At 38.2% G+C, this 20,468-nt stretch overlaps 3 protein-coding genes across 3 annotated transcripts; 1 reads left to right on the top strand and 2 right to left on the bottom strand.

Moving 5' to 3' along the window:
• The first annotated feature begins 2,300 nt into the window (after positions 1 to 2,300).
• On the top strand, positions 2,301 to 3,101 carry LOC126632654 (uncharacterized). The gene has a single exon (XM_050303096.1). It carries the CDS (start codon positions 2,301 to 2,303, stop codon positions 3,099 to 3,101), a length of 801 nt encoding a protein of 266 aa, XP_050159053.1.
• A 3,871-nt stretch (positions 3,102 to 6,972) lies between these two features.
• LOC126631603 (aldehyde oxidase GLOX1-like) lies at positions 6,973 to 8,869 on the bottom strand. The gene has a single exon (XM_050301722.1). The coding sequence runs from the start codon at positions 8,779 to 8,781 to the stop codon at positions 7,159 to 7,161; it is 1,623 nt and encodes a 540-aa protein (XP_050157679.1). The 5' UTR covers positions 8,782 to 8,869; the 3' UTR covers positions 6,973 to 7,158.
• A 9,460-nt stretch (positions 8,870 to 18,329) lies between these two features.
• LOC126632639 (uncharacterized) lies at positions 18,330 to 19,560 on the bottom strand. The gene has a single exon (XM_050303084.1). The coding sequence runs from the start codon at positions 19,355 to 19,357 to the stop codon at positions 18,566 to 18,568; it is 792 nt and encodes a 263-aa protein (XP_050159041.1). The 5' UTR covers positions 19,358 to 19,560; the 3' UTR covers positions 18,330 to 18,565.
• Positions 19,561 to 20,468: the final 908 nt, after the last annotated feature.

The raw sequence follows: 20,468 nt of genomic DNA, 5'->3' as shown, positions 1-20,468 counted from the left end.
ATTGCAATGATTCAGACAGGCAATATCTTTTACAGAACAAGAGAAGAACAAGCCAAGGCAGATCAGAAGAGAGCCAAGTTTTTTTTACTCGCAGTCTATGAAGCTTGGAAAGCAAGTAATTTTTCGGGCCATGGTGTTTCGATAATTTTGTTCGAAGGCTTGTTTAATGAAGCAAGTTATTTTCGAAGTATACAGATTGGGGAATCCCGTATTTTTTCCTGTATTTTTTTCGAAGGCTTGTTTAATGAAGCAAGTTATTTTCTGCCGGAAGATAGAAATGTTATTCCCTTAATTAAACTCAGGGTTTCCTTCTCCCATAGAAAACAAGTCTGAAGTTTGATCTTCGGCGCTGCCACAGACGACTGTATGAAGAAGATGGAGTACCATCCCTTGGTTTCCAAGGGATCTCTTCAGAGCTTGAAACCCATATTTAATTAGCTAATGTAAATATACCGTATTTTTTTCGAAGAGCTTGAGACCTTAAAACCCGTATTAATTATCTGAGTTTAATCAAGGGATCTCTTCAGAGCTTGAAATCCGTATTAAACAAGCCTTGGAAAGCAAGTTGTCGATGAAGTCAGTGCAACAATCAAAGTCAGCATCTGGGTTCTGTTCATTGTGTAAAAAAATGCAATTTCTTCATGTGAAACATTGGAGGAAAACCCAGTTGAGGGATCTGGCTTTGATGTGGAGAGTTGAGAAAGTGATGAACATATTGCAGGTGTGGATAGTTTTCATGGAGAAAGACTTGAATGCAAGTAGGAGTAGAAGACAAGGAAATTAATAAAATAATAGTCTAATAGAATAAAAAGAAAAGAAAATAGTGTAATAAAATAATATTTAATTTGACATATCAAGTGGAGAACAAAACTTTGAAAGATGTCAAAATACCATATAGGCTGTCAAATTCAAATTTTATGTGTAAAATTTGACATCTCTTTTGGAGATGCTCTTAGGCATCGCAGTTGATATGTCATCTGCCCTGTCAGCAAGAACTACCCAATCGTCTTGGTCTTATGTATTTGCCTTGTATGTGTAAACATTGTTAGGTTTGAAATTCATTAAAATTATGTTCCACTGATTCTTTTAATTGCATTTCAGATTCCGCTTTCCAAACCTTTTTCTATCATATTAGATCGACATTTCATTTGTATTTATACCATGAAGATTTCTTTATCACTTGTCCATTGAGTTGTACTTCCGGCCCGTGTTCCCTGAATGTAGTTCCACAGGGAGAGTTTGGATATGAATTTCATCAACTTATGATCTGCAGGTTTCAGTGGCTTATCAACTTTATGAACTTAAAGTATACAGATTGGGGAATCCCGTATTTTTTTCCAAGGCTTGTTTAATGAAGCAAGTTATTTTCTGCCGGAAGATAGAAATGTTATTCCCTTAATTAAACTCAGGGTTTCCTTCTCCCATAGAAAACAAGTCTGAAGTTTGATCTTCGGCGCTGCCACCGACGACTGTATGAAGAAGATGGAGTACCATCCCTTGGTTTCCAAGGGATCTCTTCAGAGCTTGAAACCCATATATAATTAGCTAATGTAAATATATCTGGGAGGGTCAAAACATTTAATTTATGCTGGATTTAGATTTTAAAGCATGTGTTTCTATGCCGGTTAAAGGACAAGGATGGCTAACTTGCTGCACATTACAGGAAAATCATTTCTTTTAGAGTTGTTAAACCGTGTTGGAAATTCAAATCAAAACAGGTTGTAAATGGCAGCTACTAGCTGTTAGTTTCTTTACAGGTTTTATTCACACTTGCTACAACTACAAAGACTAAAGTTTCCTCCATGTGCCAGCTGAAAGTGTGTTGAAAGACATCAGAGAAGTGAGCTGCTGTGTGCTAGCCGAAAGGTTTGATTCCAACCTGGAATAATGCAATGCATGTGTGTGCCATACTATCCAAAGTTGCTGCATGTGTTTGAAAGGATGTAAAGATGGTAAACACCATCATTCATTGCAAGTGTTGTTGTATTGTTTATCAATTTCTGTTTTGTATAAATAGGCCTTCTTGCTAGGCTTTAGAATCATCCATTCCAATCCCATTCTCATTTTCAGCTTGTAAGCTTTAAGAGTTGTAAACTCTTCTAATATTTCAAAGTGTTTGTTATCACCAAGCTTGCTACTTCTTTCCTTTTGTTTGTCCAATTTTATTGAGAGTGCAAAGTGAGAGGTGTGATAGAGTTTGTAAACTTATCACCCACATATTTTGGTATTGAGTTAGTAAACTTTTCAACACCAACAATTGGTATCAGAGCCGGAATACCATTCTGGCAAGTGCAGCAGTTATGGCGTCCAACTTAGTGCAGCTCCAGGTTCCCACATTGAAGAAAGAAAATTACGAAAGATGGTGCATCCAATTCAAAGCATTGTTTGGATCACAGGAGCTATGGGAAATAGTCAGTAGTGGGTATGTTGTACCCACTACCGAGCAAGAAGCCACATATACTGCAGATCAAAGGAACACTCTCAGGGATTTACGAAAGAAGGACCAGAAGGCGTTGTATCTTCTCTATCAAGGATTAGAAGATTCAACGTTCGAGAAGGTTGCAGAAGCAACAACGAGCAAGCAAGTATGGGACACACTCAGTACAATCTACAAAGGAGTAGATCGAGTCAAGAAAGTGAGATTACAGTCACTTCGAGCAGATTTTGAAACTGCTCACATGAATGAAGGGGAGAGCATCTCCGATTATCACTCAAGGCTCATTGTGATAGTAAATCAGATGAGGAGAAATGGGGAGAGACTCGATGAAGTACGAGTTGTGGAGAAGATACTCCGGTCACTCACATCTAAGTTTGAGCATCTGGTGACTGCCATTGAGGAATCCAAGGATTTAGAGGCGATGAGCACAGAGGAGCTACTAGGATCCCTCCTAGTTCACGAGAAACGCATTCAGAAGAATGCAAGCCCCACAACGCTAGAGCAAGCTTTGGAGTCAAAGTTGAATATTGACAAACCAAATAAAGGTCGTGGGCACTCACGTCGTGGGAGTTCATCCAACCGTAGCCGAGGACTAGCTCGAGGAAGAGGTCGAGGCTATGAACAAAACCGAGGTCAATCTCAAGAGTGGAGATTTACCCGATGAAAGGCGCATATCCAATATCACACTTGCAAGCAATATGGACATTATGCAAATGAATGTTCATATAAAAATGGTGAGCATGTCAACATGGCAGAATCAAATGGAAATGCTGGTGAGGAACTTACAGTCTTACTAGCACACCATGATATCAGTAGCCAACAAGATGTTTGGTATCTAGACTCTGGTGCAAGCAACCACATGTGTGGAAAGAAAGAGTTTTTTGCAGAACTTAAAGATGGGCCTTATGGATATGTGAGTCTTGGTGACTCCTCAAAGTTGCCAGTTGAAGGCAAAGGAAAGATCAAAATCATCCAGAAGGGTGGTAAAGAAGAATACATCTCCGATACCTACTACATACCAGGTATGAAGAGCAACATTCTGAGCATTGGTCAACTGCTCCAGAAAGGGTATGTTGTACATATGGAGGATATGTTTCTCACTCTCAGGAATGCAAGGAGAAAGCTTATTGCACGTGTTCAAATGTCAAAAAACCGAATGTTCCCGTTGAAGTTGAACACAAAGATTGGGAGTTGCAACATTGGTGTAATGGAAGATGAGTCATGGAAATGGCATCTTCGATATGGCCATCTTCATTTCAATGGCCTAAAGTTGCTGTTTAGTGGAGGAATGGTTCGTGGTCTACCCCAGATTGAAGCCACACGCCAAGTATGTGAAGGTTGTGTGCTTGGCAAGCAAGCACGACTATCATTCCCTGTTGGTGATACATGGAGAGCAAAGGCACCACTGCAGATGGTACACACGGATATATGTGGTCCATTGGATCCTATGTCTTATGGTGGTAATAGGTATTTTATTACTTTCATTGATGATTTTAGTAGGAAGACTTGGGTTTATTTTCTCAAGGAGAAGTCGGCTGCCCTAAAAATCTTCAAGGAGTTCAAGGCACTCACAGAGGCTGAAAGCAACCACAAGCTTGTGGCTGTGAGATCAGATAGAGGTGGAGAGTACACCTCCAATGCTTTCCAAGTATACTGCAAGGAGCAAGGAATTAGGCATCAACTGACTGCTGCCTATACCCCACAGCAAAATGGGATAACCGAAAGAAAGAATCGAACCATCATTGACATGACAAGGTCCATGCTTAAGGAGAAGAATTTGCCAAAAGAATTGTGGGCAGAAGCTGTAACTTGTTCGATTTATTTGTTGAATCGATGTCCAACAAAGAGTGTCAAGAGGATGACACCACAAGAAGCTTGGAGTGGATACAAGCTGAGTGTTGCACACCTAAAAGTTTTTGGGTGTGTTGCATATGCTCAAGTTCCAGAAGCCAAGAGAATGAAGCTTGATGATCGAGGTGAAAAGTGTGTGTTTGTGGGCTATAGTGAAGAGTCCAAGGCATACAAGCTCTACAACCCACTAACTGGCAAACTAGTGGTTAGTAGAGATGTCATCTTCAGTGAGGAAGAGGCATGGAAGTGGAACAACAAAGAAGTCAGTAAAGAGAAGATCGTCTCCACTGATTTTGAAGAACCAGAAGTTGTACCACCTGTTGAGCAACAACCTGCTCAAACAACCACAACAACTCCATTACACAGAACTGCAAGGAGTGGTCCTACATCTAGTGAAGAAAGCAGCTCCTCAACTCCAGTGAGGCTAAGAAGTCTCACCGAAATATATGGACAAGAAGAAGAAGAAGAAACCAACCTTTTATGCTTGTATGCAGACCACGAGCCTCTCTCATTCAATGAAGCTGTGGAAGAAGATCGTTGGAGAATAGCCATGGAGGAAGAAATCCATGCCATCGAGAAAAATGACACTTAGGAGTTGACAAAGCTCCCACCAAATCAGAAGGCTATTGGTGTCAAGTGGGTGTACAAGATCAAACGCACTGCAGATGGGAGTGTGGATTGATACAAATCAAGGCTTGTAGCAAAGGGCTACAAACAGAAGTACGGAGTGGACTATGATGAAGTTTATGCTCCAGTTGCAAGACTTGACACGGTAAGATTGCTAATCTCTCTTGCCGCTCATCATAAATGGAAAATTTATCAACTAGATGTCAAGTCAGCCTTCCTTAATGGAGTACTTGAGGAAGAAGTATACATGGAACAACCAGAAGGCTTCCAAGTACAAGGAGAAGAAGATAAGGTGTATCGTTTAAAGAAGGCTTTGTATGGCCTCAAGCAAGCACCACGAGCTTGGAACTCAAGGATTGACAACTACCTTCACCAAAATGGATTTCAGAAATGTCCATACGAGCATTCAGTTTACATGAAGAATGGTGCAAAAGAGGAGTTCTTAATTATTTGTCTCTATGTAGATGACTTGTTGTTTACAGGAAACAATGAAGCAATGTTCTGTGAGTTCAAGCAATCCATGTTCAGTGAATTCGAGATGACTGACAATGGATTAATGTCATACTTTCTTGGCATAGAGGTGAAGCAAGAAAGTGACGGTATCTACATCTCTCAACAAAAGTACATGAGAGATATATTGGAGAAATTCAATATGGATAAGTGCAATATTGTCAACACTCCAGTTGCAACTGGATTGAAGCTGTCTAAGGAAGGAGAAGGTGAGTTTGTAAACTCAACCTTGTACAAAAGCTTGGTTGGAAGCCTAAGGTACCTTACAATCACAAGACCTGATATAGTTTATGGAGTTGGACTCATGAGTCGATACATGGAAACACCAAGGGAGTCTCATTGGCTGGCTGCCAAGAGAATTTTGAGGTACATAAGAGGTACTCTAAACTATGGTCTATTTTATAATTTTGGTGAAGATGAAAAATTATTTGGTTATTCAGATAGTGATTGGGGAGGTGACCAAGATGAAAGGAAAAGCACATCTGGCTATGTGTTTTTTCTAGGATCAACAGTTTTCTCATGGACTTCAAAGAAGCAATCAATTGTTGCTTTGTCATCATGTGAAGCCGAGTATGTTGCTGTAGCCTCAACAGTGTGTGAGGCAATTTGGTTAAGAAATATATTGAAGTCAATGTGTCATCCACAAGTGGAATCGACTGTGATTCATGTGGATAACATGTCTGCAATCAAGCTTGCAAAGAATCCTGTTCAACATGGAAGGAGCAAGCACATTGATACCAGGTTCCATTTTCTAAGGGACCATGTGAAGCAAAAGACAATTGAGCTTGTCTATTGTCACACGAAGGAACAAGTGGCAGACATCTTCACAAAACCCCTGCCAGTTGAATCATTCCGGCTGCTACGTGAAATGCTAGGAATGAAGGCGTTTTGATTTGAGGAGGTGTGTTGGAAATTCAAATCAAAACAGGTTGTAAATGGCAGCTGCTAGCTGTTAGTTTCTTTACAGGTTGTATTCACACTTGCTGCAACTACAAAGACTAAAGTTTCCTCCATGTGCCAGCTGAAAGTGTGTTGAAAGACAGCAGAGAAGTGAGCTGTTGTGTGCTAGCCGAAAGGTTTGATTCCAACCTGGAATAATGCAATGCATGTGTGTGCCATACTATCCAAAGTTGCTGCATGTGTTTGAAAGGATGTAAAGATGGTAAACACCATCATTCATTGCAAGTGTTGTTGTATTGTTTATAAATTTCTGTTTTGTATAAATAGGCCTTCTTGCTAGGCTTTAGAATCATCCATTCCAATCCCATTCTCATTTTCAGCTTGTAAGCTTTAAGAGTTGTAAACTCTTCTAATATTTCAAAGTGTTTGTTATCACCAAGCTTGCTACTTCTTTCCTTTTGTTTGTCCAATTTTATTGAGAGTGCAAAGTGAGAGGTGTGATAGAGTTTGTAAACTTATCACCCACATAATTTGGTATTGAGTTAGTAAACTTTTCAACACCAACAAACCGAACGTATAACATTTTGTATGCAGTGTGGTCTCTTTAGCATTACTCCACTTTTTTATTATATAAAAGTTAGTACTACTTTGGTAAAGTTATAAAAATAAAAAGAAGTACAAATACAACTTGCAAAGCGGAATCAAAGCTGTTCTGTCTATGAACATTTTTATTTTTCCAACTCACAATCAATCATGTTTTTGTGATAAAAAAATGAAGTAAAAAAGAAGAGAAGGAAGCACTACACAAACTGTATAATATAACTTTCATGTCATCACAGAATTTGGACCCAGATGCCTTCACTTGGAATTTGCTGATGCACCACATAGAGAAGATAATATCCGGAAGGCGCAAGATTACCGGAACCCGGCGTCGTCACCTGAACTTGGTACGTCATTGTCCCTACCTTTTTTACGGTCTCCGCCGCAAGAACCAGCAGCCTCTGATTCATTGAGAAGGAATGTGTATTAAATGACGGCGCCACTATCGTCACCATCACCAAATTCGTTGCTATGCTTCCCTTCAACGAAAACCGAATGAATAATTTTTTTCCGTAACTGATTTTAGCTTGTGATTTGGGATCAACGATTCTCGGACGCAACTTCGAGTACTTGGCATCCAAATAATCAGTACTAAATGCCTCTAATCTCAATTCTGTTGGAAATAACTCATCGGCTAACTCGTATTTATCATGAGGGTTACTACCTCCAACGAGCACCCTACCATCACGTAGTAATACCGCGGTGGAATGGTACATTCGCGGTATTGGGGCAGGGTTTTGTTTTTCAAACCGTGACCCAACAGCGTTATCTGGTCGGTACACAAGTGGTTCGAGCACAGGATTCTGTCCGAGTTCCCAACCCGCAGTCCCAAAAGATGCACCGTTGATGATCACAACCGTGCCATCTGGGAGCAATAACATGTCACTCATGACTCTAGCTTGAGGCATAGTCTCCACAACCCACTGCGGCTTCGGGTCGTTTATTTTGATCCGACCGCATGTGTTGAGAGCTTCCACAAAAGTACCCTTTATTGCCTGGATATAAGACCCTTTTGGAGCTCCACCGCAGACCAAAACCTCAGCCTCAATAGACGGAGCCGTCAAGTTCCTTAATGGCAGCAACACGGCTGAACCGGTGCTAGGGTACGACCTCGGGTCGCCGCCGGGTATTTGCGGGTAGGTTTTAACGACTTTGTTCATGACATAATCTAAAAGAATTGCTCGATTATTTGCGAAAATGAATAAATTCCCATCGACATTGAGGAAAACATAAGGGTAAAGATTGTTTTCCTCGTTGGGGTCGTTAGTCTGCACAAGGAAGGGCAAGCTGTAGACATTGCTCGAAGACTCGGTCTTCGGATAAAACTCGTAGTTGAACTGCCGCCTTCCGCCGATGATGATCTGCCGTCCGTCGGGCAGAATATGATCGGTGGCGTACCAGCGGCTCACGCCTAAGGTATTCTCATACTCCTTCCAATCACAACCAGTGCAGGGCTTGAAAACCCTAACGCGGCGCTCTCCTATGTCGTAGCCACCGGTTTGGATCAAGTTGCCGTTGGGGGCTACGGAGCCGGAGGAGCACCAAATGTCGGATTGAACCGTGAGGGGGCGGACGGTATTAGTTGTGACGTCGTACTCGGCGGAGTGGGCGGTGCAGTCGTTTCTGACGCATGTACCGTTGGGTAAGGACAAGTTGGATTTGCCGAAGTCGGTGCGGTCGAACATGATGACGCGGTCGTTGTAGAGGAGTTGCATGTGCATGGCGGAAATGCCGACGTTTTGTTGCAAGAGCTGCCATTTCCCACCAGCAGCGTGGGTAGTAGTGAGAGAGAATTGAAATGACAAGATAAATAATGAAAAAATCATGAGATCAGAAACTAGACTAATTGGCTTCATTTTTTTTCCTTGTGTTTTTGGTATTTTGGAGCTCTTAATTTTCTTGGGTCAGAAAATAGCTTTGAATCACTAATTTGTGCTTTAGCTAGTGCTCTGTGGGTGTGTCTGCCTCAACCTTGGCCTCTTTAAATAGTAGGGTTTAAGCTACCCAGAGTAATGTCAGAGGGAGATTTTTTTAACAAAAATGTTATTTTTACCATATTTTTTATACTACCAAATTTGTAGTATCTTTTTAAACCACATGTGTAAACCCTATATATGATGTGGTTGTTGACGGTTGGTCTTCTTATTTAAAATCCTCTTTAAAGAGTAATGCTAAATAGATCAATTTTTAAACCACATTTACAAACCATATGATGTGTTACCAATAAAAAATAAGCACGTTAATCAACAATTAAGTAATAATTCAATTATCAACATCTAGTGAATGCATGATGGCCAGGATGAGGGTGAAATGCCTTTGTGAGTTTTTGTGCCTCTGGAAGGGTGAATTGCAATGCTCGGACTACAATGGTAAGCCCCCAGCTGATCCTCTTTTTAAAAAAATTATCAACAATCATGTCATATGATTTTCAATAAAAATATATAACGTAATATTTTATTCAAACCTCCCTTCTATAGAACAAAAAAAATCATCGTTTTTTCTAATTATATTCTTACTTAGCTAAATCTCTCATCTAGGACCTTGCCTGGGCCAGCAAAGTTTCATTCCAATATTCACTAATATTTATATTTTTGGTAATATATTCACTAATATTCCACTTTGACAAAGACCTGAACATTCAGAAGCAAAAACTTGAATAATACACATGCAAAAAGAAGGAAGCTTTTGCCATAAACAGCCATACACGAATCTACATTGTCATTTAACACGTTTTTATTAGCTTTTTCTCTTTAACGCATATATGATTTAAAGATCCGCAGACATTTTTTAAAAATAATTTTTCTCCTTTTCAAAAGAAAAAAAAAAACTCCAGATTACAACTTTTAATAAAACTTTAACAATTAAGGAACGATGACCAGGTTTAAGTTAGAATTCAAAAGGTAGGCTGCGTGGCTGCTCGAATCAGTTCATTTCTTTTGGTGAAACCAAAACAAACTGTAAAGAAACAATATTCTCTGCACATATTTGCTGAGGTCCTTAGCTTTAAGCAAAGCAAACATTCTGCTAATTAACGAAAATAATATTTTACAGGGATATGTTTTCTTTAGTTTATTTTGATGATTATGTTTTCTGGTCAGACGCGTACACATCCATGCATTCTTCCACTGAATTTATAATGTATTTATGATCTCCTTCTTACAATTATTGAAAATCGTTCTATTTACATTATCAGCTCAAAATGGTCGGATCGTGAATAAAAAACAGCACGACTTAGTATATATACTTATTATATGTAATTTTTTCAGGCAACGCCTTTATCGTTTTTTTCGTTGCCAAGATCATTTTTCTTCTTGATCTTCTAGTATTTAAATAACTAATTTTTTCTTTTCTATTCTCATTCTACAATGTCTTCGTGATGATCATAACTGTATAATTTCTAGTTCAACCTATAAAAATTAACTCTAACGTTGTCAGAAATTCAGTATTTAATAGTATAGCATGCTTCATTTACTTATTTGATAACCGTTTGATGGCTAAACTATTTAATATTTAGTTGATTTTAGTAGAATTGATATTGAACTGGTGACTTAATAAATAGATAATTTAGATCATCGCATAATATTGTAAAATGAGAAAAAGAGACGAAAAAAGAATGAGAATGGTCAGATAAGGAGGTTTCTAGCTTTCCTGTCCAATTAATTAATTTATCAACCAAACTTTTTAGTCCGGTTTGGACAGCGGACCATATAAAAGTTGAAGCTAGTTCATGAACCCAGAAGAATAATTTAACCACCATGCGTGCTTTTAACCACCAAACCGTATGCGTCAAACCTTAGATATATTCATGAACTAACAAGCACTAGAGGGAATAAATCAACTTGCTTACCAGCAGGAGACATAAACATTGCTGTTGGAGAGACAAAAAAATATTACTGCAAGAAGTATTATTTGACGAGGACCTTGTTAGCCTAATTAATAGTTGGAAACACTTTTTTGGACAGGGATTGACAACTTGGTTCTGCTACAGTTTTTTTTTTTTTTTTTTTTTTTTTTTAAACTCTTGAAAAATCAATGGTTGAGATAGCTTATTGGTTTTTATCGATGGCCAAAATATATCAACAATGAAAAATGATTTTTATATTTTAGTCCTTACATTTAGGAATTATACTATAAGGACTTCCCATTGCAAATAATATTTTTTTAGGGACTCGAATATTTCTTTAAAGTCCCTAAATGAGTCCTTAAAAATTGGTGGTGGGAGTCTCTAAGTAGAGGCTCTCATTGGAGATGCTCTTAATAGGAAAACTACATATTTATACCACATTGTTATATCATATCATATGACAAGTGATGTACACAATCAACATACAATAAGATTTTATTAAATGTAGCATGTACACATCACTGATCACATTAGATGGTACACCAATGTGATATTCATAACATTTTTCTTTTAAAGAGAAGGACACCATGTGTATTCCCTCTCTCTCTCTCTCTCTCTCTCTCTCTCTCTCTCTATATATAATAAAATATAAAAAACCTTAGATTAATGTTTTACAAGTCATTAGAGCCCAATTGGCCCCCACAAGGCACAAGGTCCATATTTTGATCAATTAATGATGGACCCTCAATTAATATTTTGAGTAATCAAGCCCATTTCCAAGTCACTTCTAATTACCAAGTCATATTGGTATATGCGTATGAGTGGTGGTAAGATCCTGGACAAAACGCCTAGTTTTATTTTTGCTTCAAACTCAAATCTTAAACCCCCTCCCCAGGTTTGATCTTGGAGGATGTGTGATTGCATAGCCTCACAAGTGCAGGAAATTAGTGTTACTTATATTCCTCTTCTTTGTAACGATAGCTAAGTTTGGCTCTCAGTTGGGAGTTCTTTAGTGTGGTTTGAGGACCCTCTCAATGTTTGCACGATGTTCTCTTCCAAAACTTGTTACTAAGTTTGGTATCAATAAATATCGTTCTATTAATAAATAAAAAAGAATATGTGCATACATTTAAGTGAGATTTTGCTGAAACAGATTTATGTTAATTTGGTATTTACTTTATTTTACTTTTCATTTTTGACTAAATACCAAATCTGAAAAATAAAAAGACTCACGTCGTCTCGCTAAATCTGAATCTCGAAGGATTCTAAAACCCTAATTTTGTTCATAACTCAAAAAAATCTCCCACTTTTTCTTTTAATCTGGGATGCTCTGAATCACTAAACCAATGGATCAGAAACATAATTTTTTAAGATATCCACGTTTGTATATCTCTTATCCATTTCTTCTACTTTTTCCATGCTAATTTTTGTTGTGCTGTGAGAATAAGTTCATTTTTTCTGCTTCACGTTTTCAGCTTTTTTTCACTTAAAACTGTGAAAATAAGTTGTTTTTAAGTGTTTACCAAACACTTTTTTGAGCTCAATTTTTTTATACTCACTTTTTATAAAAACATCTCAGTACCAAACCAGTACTAATTAGCATTTAATTAATCTATTAATGTTCATACCCTACTATTCCATTCTTGAAAGTAGATTTTTCTTCTCATATCGATCTTTAGTTTTTATGAATTTCAATTTAGTTGGTTGTTTTCCTTGTACACACAAACCTTCACTACCAAATATAAATAAATTTGTTCAAAAATTTAAAATAAATAAAAAATCTTGCAAGACGAAAATTTTTTGTCGGATTAAAAGGGGTTTCGTCACCTAAAACTTTAGGCAATGGACAAAGTGTCACGTAAAAATTCTCAGCCTTTCGTGTGAGTGGTTCTCGTTCGTTTCTCGTTTGTAGCCGCCGATCCTGGTTGCAGCTGAGATCGGTGGGTGCTCTTCTGTTTTTGCTTTCGTCCCCCTCTCTTCTCCCCTCCAATGCTTCTTTCCCCTGCTTTCTGGTTCACTTTTCCCTTTTCCCCTCCCACTGCTATCTCTCATCCTCCTTCCTCTAATTTTCGATCTTTGGTCCAGTTTCGCTGCGCGCTGCGCCTTGTTGAGTCGGTGAGATCAAATTTGGTGCTTGCACTGAGTAAGGTGTTCCTAACACCCCCACCTTCTCTTTGTTGTCTACCTTGGTTGGCAGTGTTGCTCGTGGATTTCCACGCGCTTCTTTATCTTTGTTGCAGGTTGTTGTTGATTTGTGGCTGTGTTTGGACTGAAGATTGGAATTGGTTGCTGGGTTTGCTAAGGCACGGCTCGATTGGGAGATGGGATTTGGGCGTTGGTCGCGGCAGTGGTTGCAGCGGGGGTTGCAGCGGTGTTCTAGTTTTCTGTTTTCTTCGGATCCAACTTTTGGTTAAGCTTGTTTTGGTGTGTTTGGTTGGCCCCGTTTTGCTTTGTATATCTGTTTTGGGCCTTGGTTGTAAGTTTCTGTTGTTGCAATAAATCTTTCACCATGTTTTGGCATGGTGTTCTTCCAAAAAAAAAAAAAACCGTTGGCCAAAGTAAATAGAAAAGTCGTCAGAAAAAGGTGCATTGACCGCCTTATTTCAATTCTAGTGATTCTAAAATTCGTCATTTTAGTAAACTAGCACAATCATCATACGGACAGATCCCAGCCGGATCTCCCCCACTAAGTTCTAAGGATCTGGAGATCTGGACCTTTGAAATTTGATCTAACGGCTACAATTTTTATCACTTTTAGAAGGTCCCCTGTTTGTAGTCGTTGGATCAAACTTCAACGGTCCAGATCTCCGAATCCTTAGGATTTGGTGGGGTGAGATCCAACTGGAATCTCTGTCCGCATCATACAACTATAACTTTTAGAAAGCAAATTTAGCCTCGTTTGGTGTATGTGATCCAATTGGATTGAATAATTGACATTCATTATTGCACGTTGAGGAAGAAATTGATGTCAATTTTTAAGTTATGTCCAAGTTAAAAATAGAAGATGAATTAATCACGAAAGAAACTTCTCACAATCATATATGTTATTTTTATGGGAGAGGGATGACTTAACTAATTCATTTTCTACCCTCCACGATAAAATTTGGAAATCGACACCTATTCCTTCAATATACATTGAATCTAGTAACTTGTCAAGTCTAATCCTAGACAACAAACGAAGCCTTATAGACATTATTGTTGTGCATGCTATATATTTTGACTCCAATACGCATTGGTTTCCTCTTTTATCTTGAATTATATTAACTGATCATTGTATACATGAAATTGGTCTTTGTTTAGAGTATCGTATATCCCAAGTCGAAAATGGAAGCCTTGCACAACTAGTTTAAGAGTTTTTCCCCTCACTATCCACCCACAGTACTATGTGCAGAGTCTTGAGCGAATGGTGTTAACCCCCTATAAAAGGCACTATAAGGAAATTATTGGATTAGTGATGAAAGAACGGTTGGTTTCAATGGACATCATTATTGGCTAGAGTAAGGCTGGGAAATAGCCCGTAAAAAGCTTCAAGACAAAGTTCCCTCCGGCGCAAAACTTGTACTGATATCACCCGATCGACTTTCGATCTTTTTTATTCCGAATCAAAACTACGTGATCTGGTTTTGCATCTTTAGGTTTATTGCAGTTCATGGAAACCAATTAAGCATCGTTTTTTGAGGTTTCTACTCGATGGAAATGTTAACTACATTGTAAAAGATGAAGTTGGTACAAAGGAAGATGAAGATGACAGAAAGAAACCAGAGAGATTGTATTGATTGATTAGTGAAAATGTATACAATTGAACTTAAGGAAATAATACTTATACAATCCCTTATATAGCCATATATCCCAATTACAATAATACCCTTCCAACTATATTTCTGTTATATCAGTTATTACTCCCCCTCAAACTAAACTTGGGTATCCAAGTGAAGTTTGAACTAGCCAGGTATTTGAGATAGCCTGGGATGATCGACTGGTCATCTTTCTGGATATAGTCTGATTTAATTTCCAAATGCTCAGAAGCATTCGTTACCGCACCTGATGTGAAACTCCGTGAATCTGAAGATACAGGAAAGGCTTTGATTGGACTGTTAGTTGCATCTCTAGAAGACCATAGCTCTTCAGCATTACCAAGACTTATGTTGCCAAATATAGCGTCATCATTGCTGAAAATCTGGTCAAGATCATAAAAACTTCCAATGTTAGCCCATCCGTAGTCAACAAGATCACCTTGTTCTTTACCTTCATTGGAGTTTTGAAAAATTTCACCATCTTTATCAAGTTGGATTCCCTCAGCTATGCAATGTTGTTCACTTGTTGCAACATTAGATAATGATAAATCAGGTCACGAGTCCATTCCAAATCAGAGGTAGAAATTTCTTCGCTCTTGTCAAAATTAGAAATGCTTTCCAACTTTCTATCCTGCAAGTCAATTTTGGACCCATGGGTCTTCTGTTCGGTAGGCTTGATGGTGTGAGATTCTTGTTTCCATTCCTTCTCGTTGCAATAATCATCACTTGCCTCGTTATATGGCACAATATGATCATCACTCTCATCTACCGCACCCCATATTATGTTTGCAAGCTCCTCGTCATTCCAATCAAATTAAACATGTCTGAAGAAGCCATCGTTAATCGCAAAACCGAAACCGAATTCAAACCATTTCGAATAAAGTTGACGATCCAACATTGTAGCACTTTTAACTACGCCAACTTTGGATTAACCTGACAACAAGCTTGCTGGAACAAATGCAACAAGTAACTCTCTGCATTTTACTATTGCTGAAGCTAAACCGTAGTCCCATGAAGGCTGATAGTCTCTGCTCACTCCATTATTGTCACGCAAGACTACAACTTTAGCCGTTGGTGAAGCCATGATGAAAGACACAAGTACAATCTAGAAATCAAAACATATAAATTCTTCTAGGTAGCAAGAGAATGACACTCTTAACACAAATACTAAGGCAACAAGAGAATGACACTCTTGACAAATTCTAAAGCAACAAGAGAATGATACTCTTGACAAATTCTATGGAATCAAAGAAAGAGTGATACTTTCTTATCCATCAAGAAAGAATGACACTTTCTTGAAATCTTGTAATCCAACCAAATCACTGAATGAAACAGTAGTTTATCTTAGACAATTCATCCAAAAAACAACAAAACAACTTGACAAACATGTGTCTTCACCAACTTCACAAAACAACTTGAGCTGTGCATTTCTTCAAACATGTGGACTGCACAAAGTTGAGAAATTTTCTCCACAACAAAGAACAGAACATGGATCAAAGTGGAAGATATAGAACCCAGAGAGCTGATATGCAAACAACACCAAGAAGAGACCATTTCACTTCCAAAGAGGCTTGGAAATCTATAGTGGTATAGCTTGAGCACCAAAAAACCAACTGTGCACCCAAACTCCAAATATATCACCTTGCTGAAAACTTAACCTTCACATGAGACTTTTGCTGGGCATTTCGACACATTGTTTGAGGCTGTAATAAGTGAGAGCAGAAGTTCCCCTTTCATTTTGTTCATGAAAGATGCGGAAAAGTCCCTGGTAGGAAATTCTGATTCATTTTCCACATTCAGAGCGAGACTTGATAAGCTTCCAGATAATGTGGTGGTAATTGGTTCTCACACTCAAACTGACAGTCGCAAGGAGAAGTCACACCCTGGTGGTTTGCTTTTCACAAAGTTTGGCAGCAATCAAACTGCTTTTCTTGACTTGGCTTTCCCGAGTAGTTTTGGAAGACTACATGAGAGAGGGAAAGAAGTTCCCAAACACACTTCTTAATTTTGGCACAAACCATAATCTAAACAACCACAAAATTGTGCATGCAATAATGCAAGAATTCACACCCATTTCTCCAAATATATCAAGAGTTGCAGAAAAATCAAACCCAATAAAACTGCAGCATATTAGTGAGAGAGAAAGAACTTGACACCATACAAATTGCACAATCCAACAATGACCAATATTCTTGAATCCAAATACTGATCTTGAAGCAATGACCAATCTTGAATCCAAATATCCCAAAGATCACACTAATATCCCAGAAAATTTCACAAGAAAGATGAACAAAATAGTGAACATTTTCTTACTGAAACATTTAATCAAACAGATTATGTGCACTGTGAAAACCAGAAATCAAGGACCTGATAAGAACTTCAATCTTGACCCACTTCCATTCTTCAAGATTTCATCTTTGTCGTCTCCAATGGCAACTTACTTGTCTTCTTCACTCTTTCTCTCTCTATATACAGAAAAGCTGAGAATGAACTGTGAGAAAGCAATTGCAAAAAGCTGAGAGCTTTGACAACTTCCTGCTGTGAAATGGCGAGTCTCTGCTAGTTTATGGAGATGAGAGCACCGTTTGGAGGGCTCGATTGGTTATAACCCCAGTGCTACTGGAGCCCAGTCGAACAGGGACCCAAATATGGCGTCGGCGGAGCAGTTGGTGTTCGAATTCAGCAACCCCCAGCTTCGTGAAAAACGTGCTCCTTGAACTTCAAAAGATGGACAGTGGCAGAGAGCTTCAGTTCTTGGATGTGGTGGAGGACTTGGTAGAGAAATTTCCAAACCACAACAATCAACCCAACAATCGCAACAATTGCGATCCTAACAATCGCAGAAAAATCAACCCAAGAACAATCACGGAAGCACCGAAAATCTAATGAAAATTTGAAAAGAAACTAAACTAGGGGAAAAAAATGTAAACTACTATGAAGAGAAACCACAGAATCCAGAATCCATGGCGTGAGCCTACCGGCTCTGATACCATGTTAACTGCATTGTAAAAGATGAAGTTGATACAAAGGAAGATGAAGATGACAGAAAGAGAGATTGTATTGATTGATTAGAGAAAATGTATACAATTGAACTTAAGGAAATAATAGTTATACAATCTCTTATATAATCATATATCTCAATTACAATAATACCCTTCCAACTATATTTCTGTTATATCAGTTATTAGGAAATGGTGAATGTTGTTCTGGCCTAATCTGTTTTGTGCACTTTGTGAAAATTGTTGGTTTAGTGTAAGCAAAAAAAAAAAATGAATAACATTGATTTTTAGGAAGTTTATTAGGCCGGCGCGCGGACCAGATTTTTCAAGGACTATTCCTATCCCTCGAATTGTTGAATAACATCGTTTTTTGAGGATAGAGCTAACGTCACACTTTTATATTTTATCCATAATCGCAATTGAGACTTGAGATGATTGGAATTGAGTCTACAACCCAATCTTAGAGTCTTGCCTCTTAAGATGTTGGTTTTTATCCACTTTCGTAACTCGTAAGTTCAGTCTCAGTATTTTAAGTTCATTGAAAAATGGCTACGACATTAGTCCGAAATTTAAAACAAGTTCAATCTCGACCGAGCTCCAAATGAGTCCTAGATCTTTGATTTAGCTTTTGTCGTGAACAATTTGCAGTGAAGAACTTGAGCATAAAACCAAAAATTCCTTGAGATCGATACATACATTTAACCACACAAAACAAAACCACATATATCACGGTATTACAAGGCGAATTTCACTACTCACATCTTACAAACATCTCTAGACTAATCTTATAGTTATCATAATTTACATTTACAAAGTCAAAAGATGGGAATTGAATTTTTAGGTTTCAACCCAAGTTGGCACAGTGACCAAAAAAAAAAAACATTGTCTGTGTACATACATGGCAGCCAAATCTTTGACCGAGAAAAAAAAAAAAAGAGGAAATATGAAAGAAAGAACCAAGGAATATAAGGACAAAATTCACAAGTCAATCGCATCGCTGCGGTCACCAAATTTTCTGGTGACCGTGTTGTTGTGATCTGGGAGTGCTTCCGGCCCCTGTGTTGTTACTCTTTGGAGAAGACAATAGTCCATGATTATTATTATTATTATTATTGTCACTCAATCTTCTACCATGATTTTTCTTCTTTGATGCTCTTTTTGTCTTGCCATTGCTTTCTTCCAACGTCGGCAATGCGTACCAGCCGATAGACGTGCACAGAATTGCAACCGACCGCCCGAACACCGCCAGCAGCACCAAAATGAACACCACAACCACCGGCAAATAGTAAGAAGGCCTTCTCCAGATGCCCAAGTTCATGTCCTTAAAGTTTAATGACGAACGCACCTTCTTATAATTCTTTGGTTGTTGCTGAACTGATATTTCTTTTGTGGGCGTGGAGGGCTCGACGTTAAATTTATCCAAGCCATCCGAATTACTAGTTGCATGCTTTTCTTTCACCACCTGAGTTTTGGTTTTCTCTTTGCGATCTTCTTTCTTGTTGTCCTTCAACTTGATCACGACCGGGACGGGAGGGGCATCCTCGTTCGAGTCCTTGAACATGAAGCGGACGAGGGATATGTCTTGCGGAGGCGTTTGCGCATAAATCTTCTGCCGTTTGTCTTCGAGATCGGCTAAGAGTTCAGAGAACTTGTCGAGGCCTCGACTTGAATAGGGGTTCTTGCTTTCCTTGCTGCTTCTCTTTGTTGATCTTTTAGGCGTGGAGCAAGGACTTGAAAAGGGTTCGTCTTGAACATCTTTCGGTTGGAAAAATACGCAGCTGAAAGGGCTAAACATCTGAATAAACTAAAGACTAAAAACGAAATGATTCTTGAGTTTTGGGATTTGAGTATTGGGTGATTTGGTTTGAGTGGAAGAAAGGAGAGATTATATATGTAAGGGGTTGCTTTTGCTCTGATAAGCTGAGAAGAGAGATCCAGACGAGTTTTTTGTCAAATGAATGGTTTGACAAAAGCAAAATCTCATGGAAGCTTCTGCTGCGCACATGGATTTTGGGGTGGATTTGACTTCTTGGAGAGGAAGGCAATAATGCCACATATATACGTCTGATATTTATTTTTGGATAATATTTTGGTACTCGAATAGCGAGTGTCATGTATACTAATTTCTAATTTGGCTTAATAGAAAATACCACGTATTTTTTATTTTTAACAGTCCAAAAAACATTAAGTATATATACATCATTTTGTACACTAATAAATGATGTATTAAAATTCTTTTGCAAATCCGCAGACTGGATATCTAGAAAGATAAAATGGAAAGAAAAATATTATATAAAATTGAGTTGTTACAGATTTTTGATATGAAAACATTTTTAATAATAAAATGCTGAGTGACGCGCAAGTATTTGTGAAAATCTTAAACGAGGGAGTGAGACAATGTATTCCAGAAGGATCACTCGGCCCGCTAACCATGTGCCACAGATTAATTGGAAGTTTGGCATGATATACAAGTGGTTAAGAATATTTGTCTTATGTACGTATTAGATGTGCCGATGATATTTCTATTTACATAGAATGAGAATTAAAATTAATTTATTTGAATAATTGTATTTCTTAATGTTCTTTGTGTTTACTATACATGTGAAAGCGAAAAGGAAATGTGTTTTTCATTGAAATTCGTAATGCAATATTCGAAACTGTGAATCAAATCATGAGACTAGTTCATTTTATTTCCTCGTTTACTTCCTTCGTTCTCCAATGATTGCTTCTCCAGTTCATGTTAAGTGAGCATACCACGAGTTCGATCCCCTTCCCATTTATAGCTCTGGTGATGAAATATTTATTCTCATACAAAATAGTTTGGTAGAAACACATGGATCTAGTTTCCACTTACAATATGTCAAATATGAGCACGTAGCTTGCATGAGCCTTTTTCATGACTTTCT

The sequence above is a fragment of the Malus sylvestris genome, chromosome 8, assembly GCF_916048215.2.
Source record: "Malus sylvestris chromosome 8, drMalSylv7.2, whole genome shotgun sequence".
Classification (NCBI taxonomy): Eukaryota; Viridiplantae; Streptophyta; class Magnoliopsida; order Rosales; family Rosaceae; genus Malus; species Malus sylvestris.
Note: the sequence above shows the minus strand (reverse complement) of the source record. Positions and strands in the feature narration are given on the sequence as shown.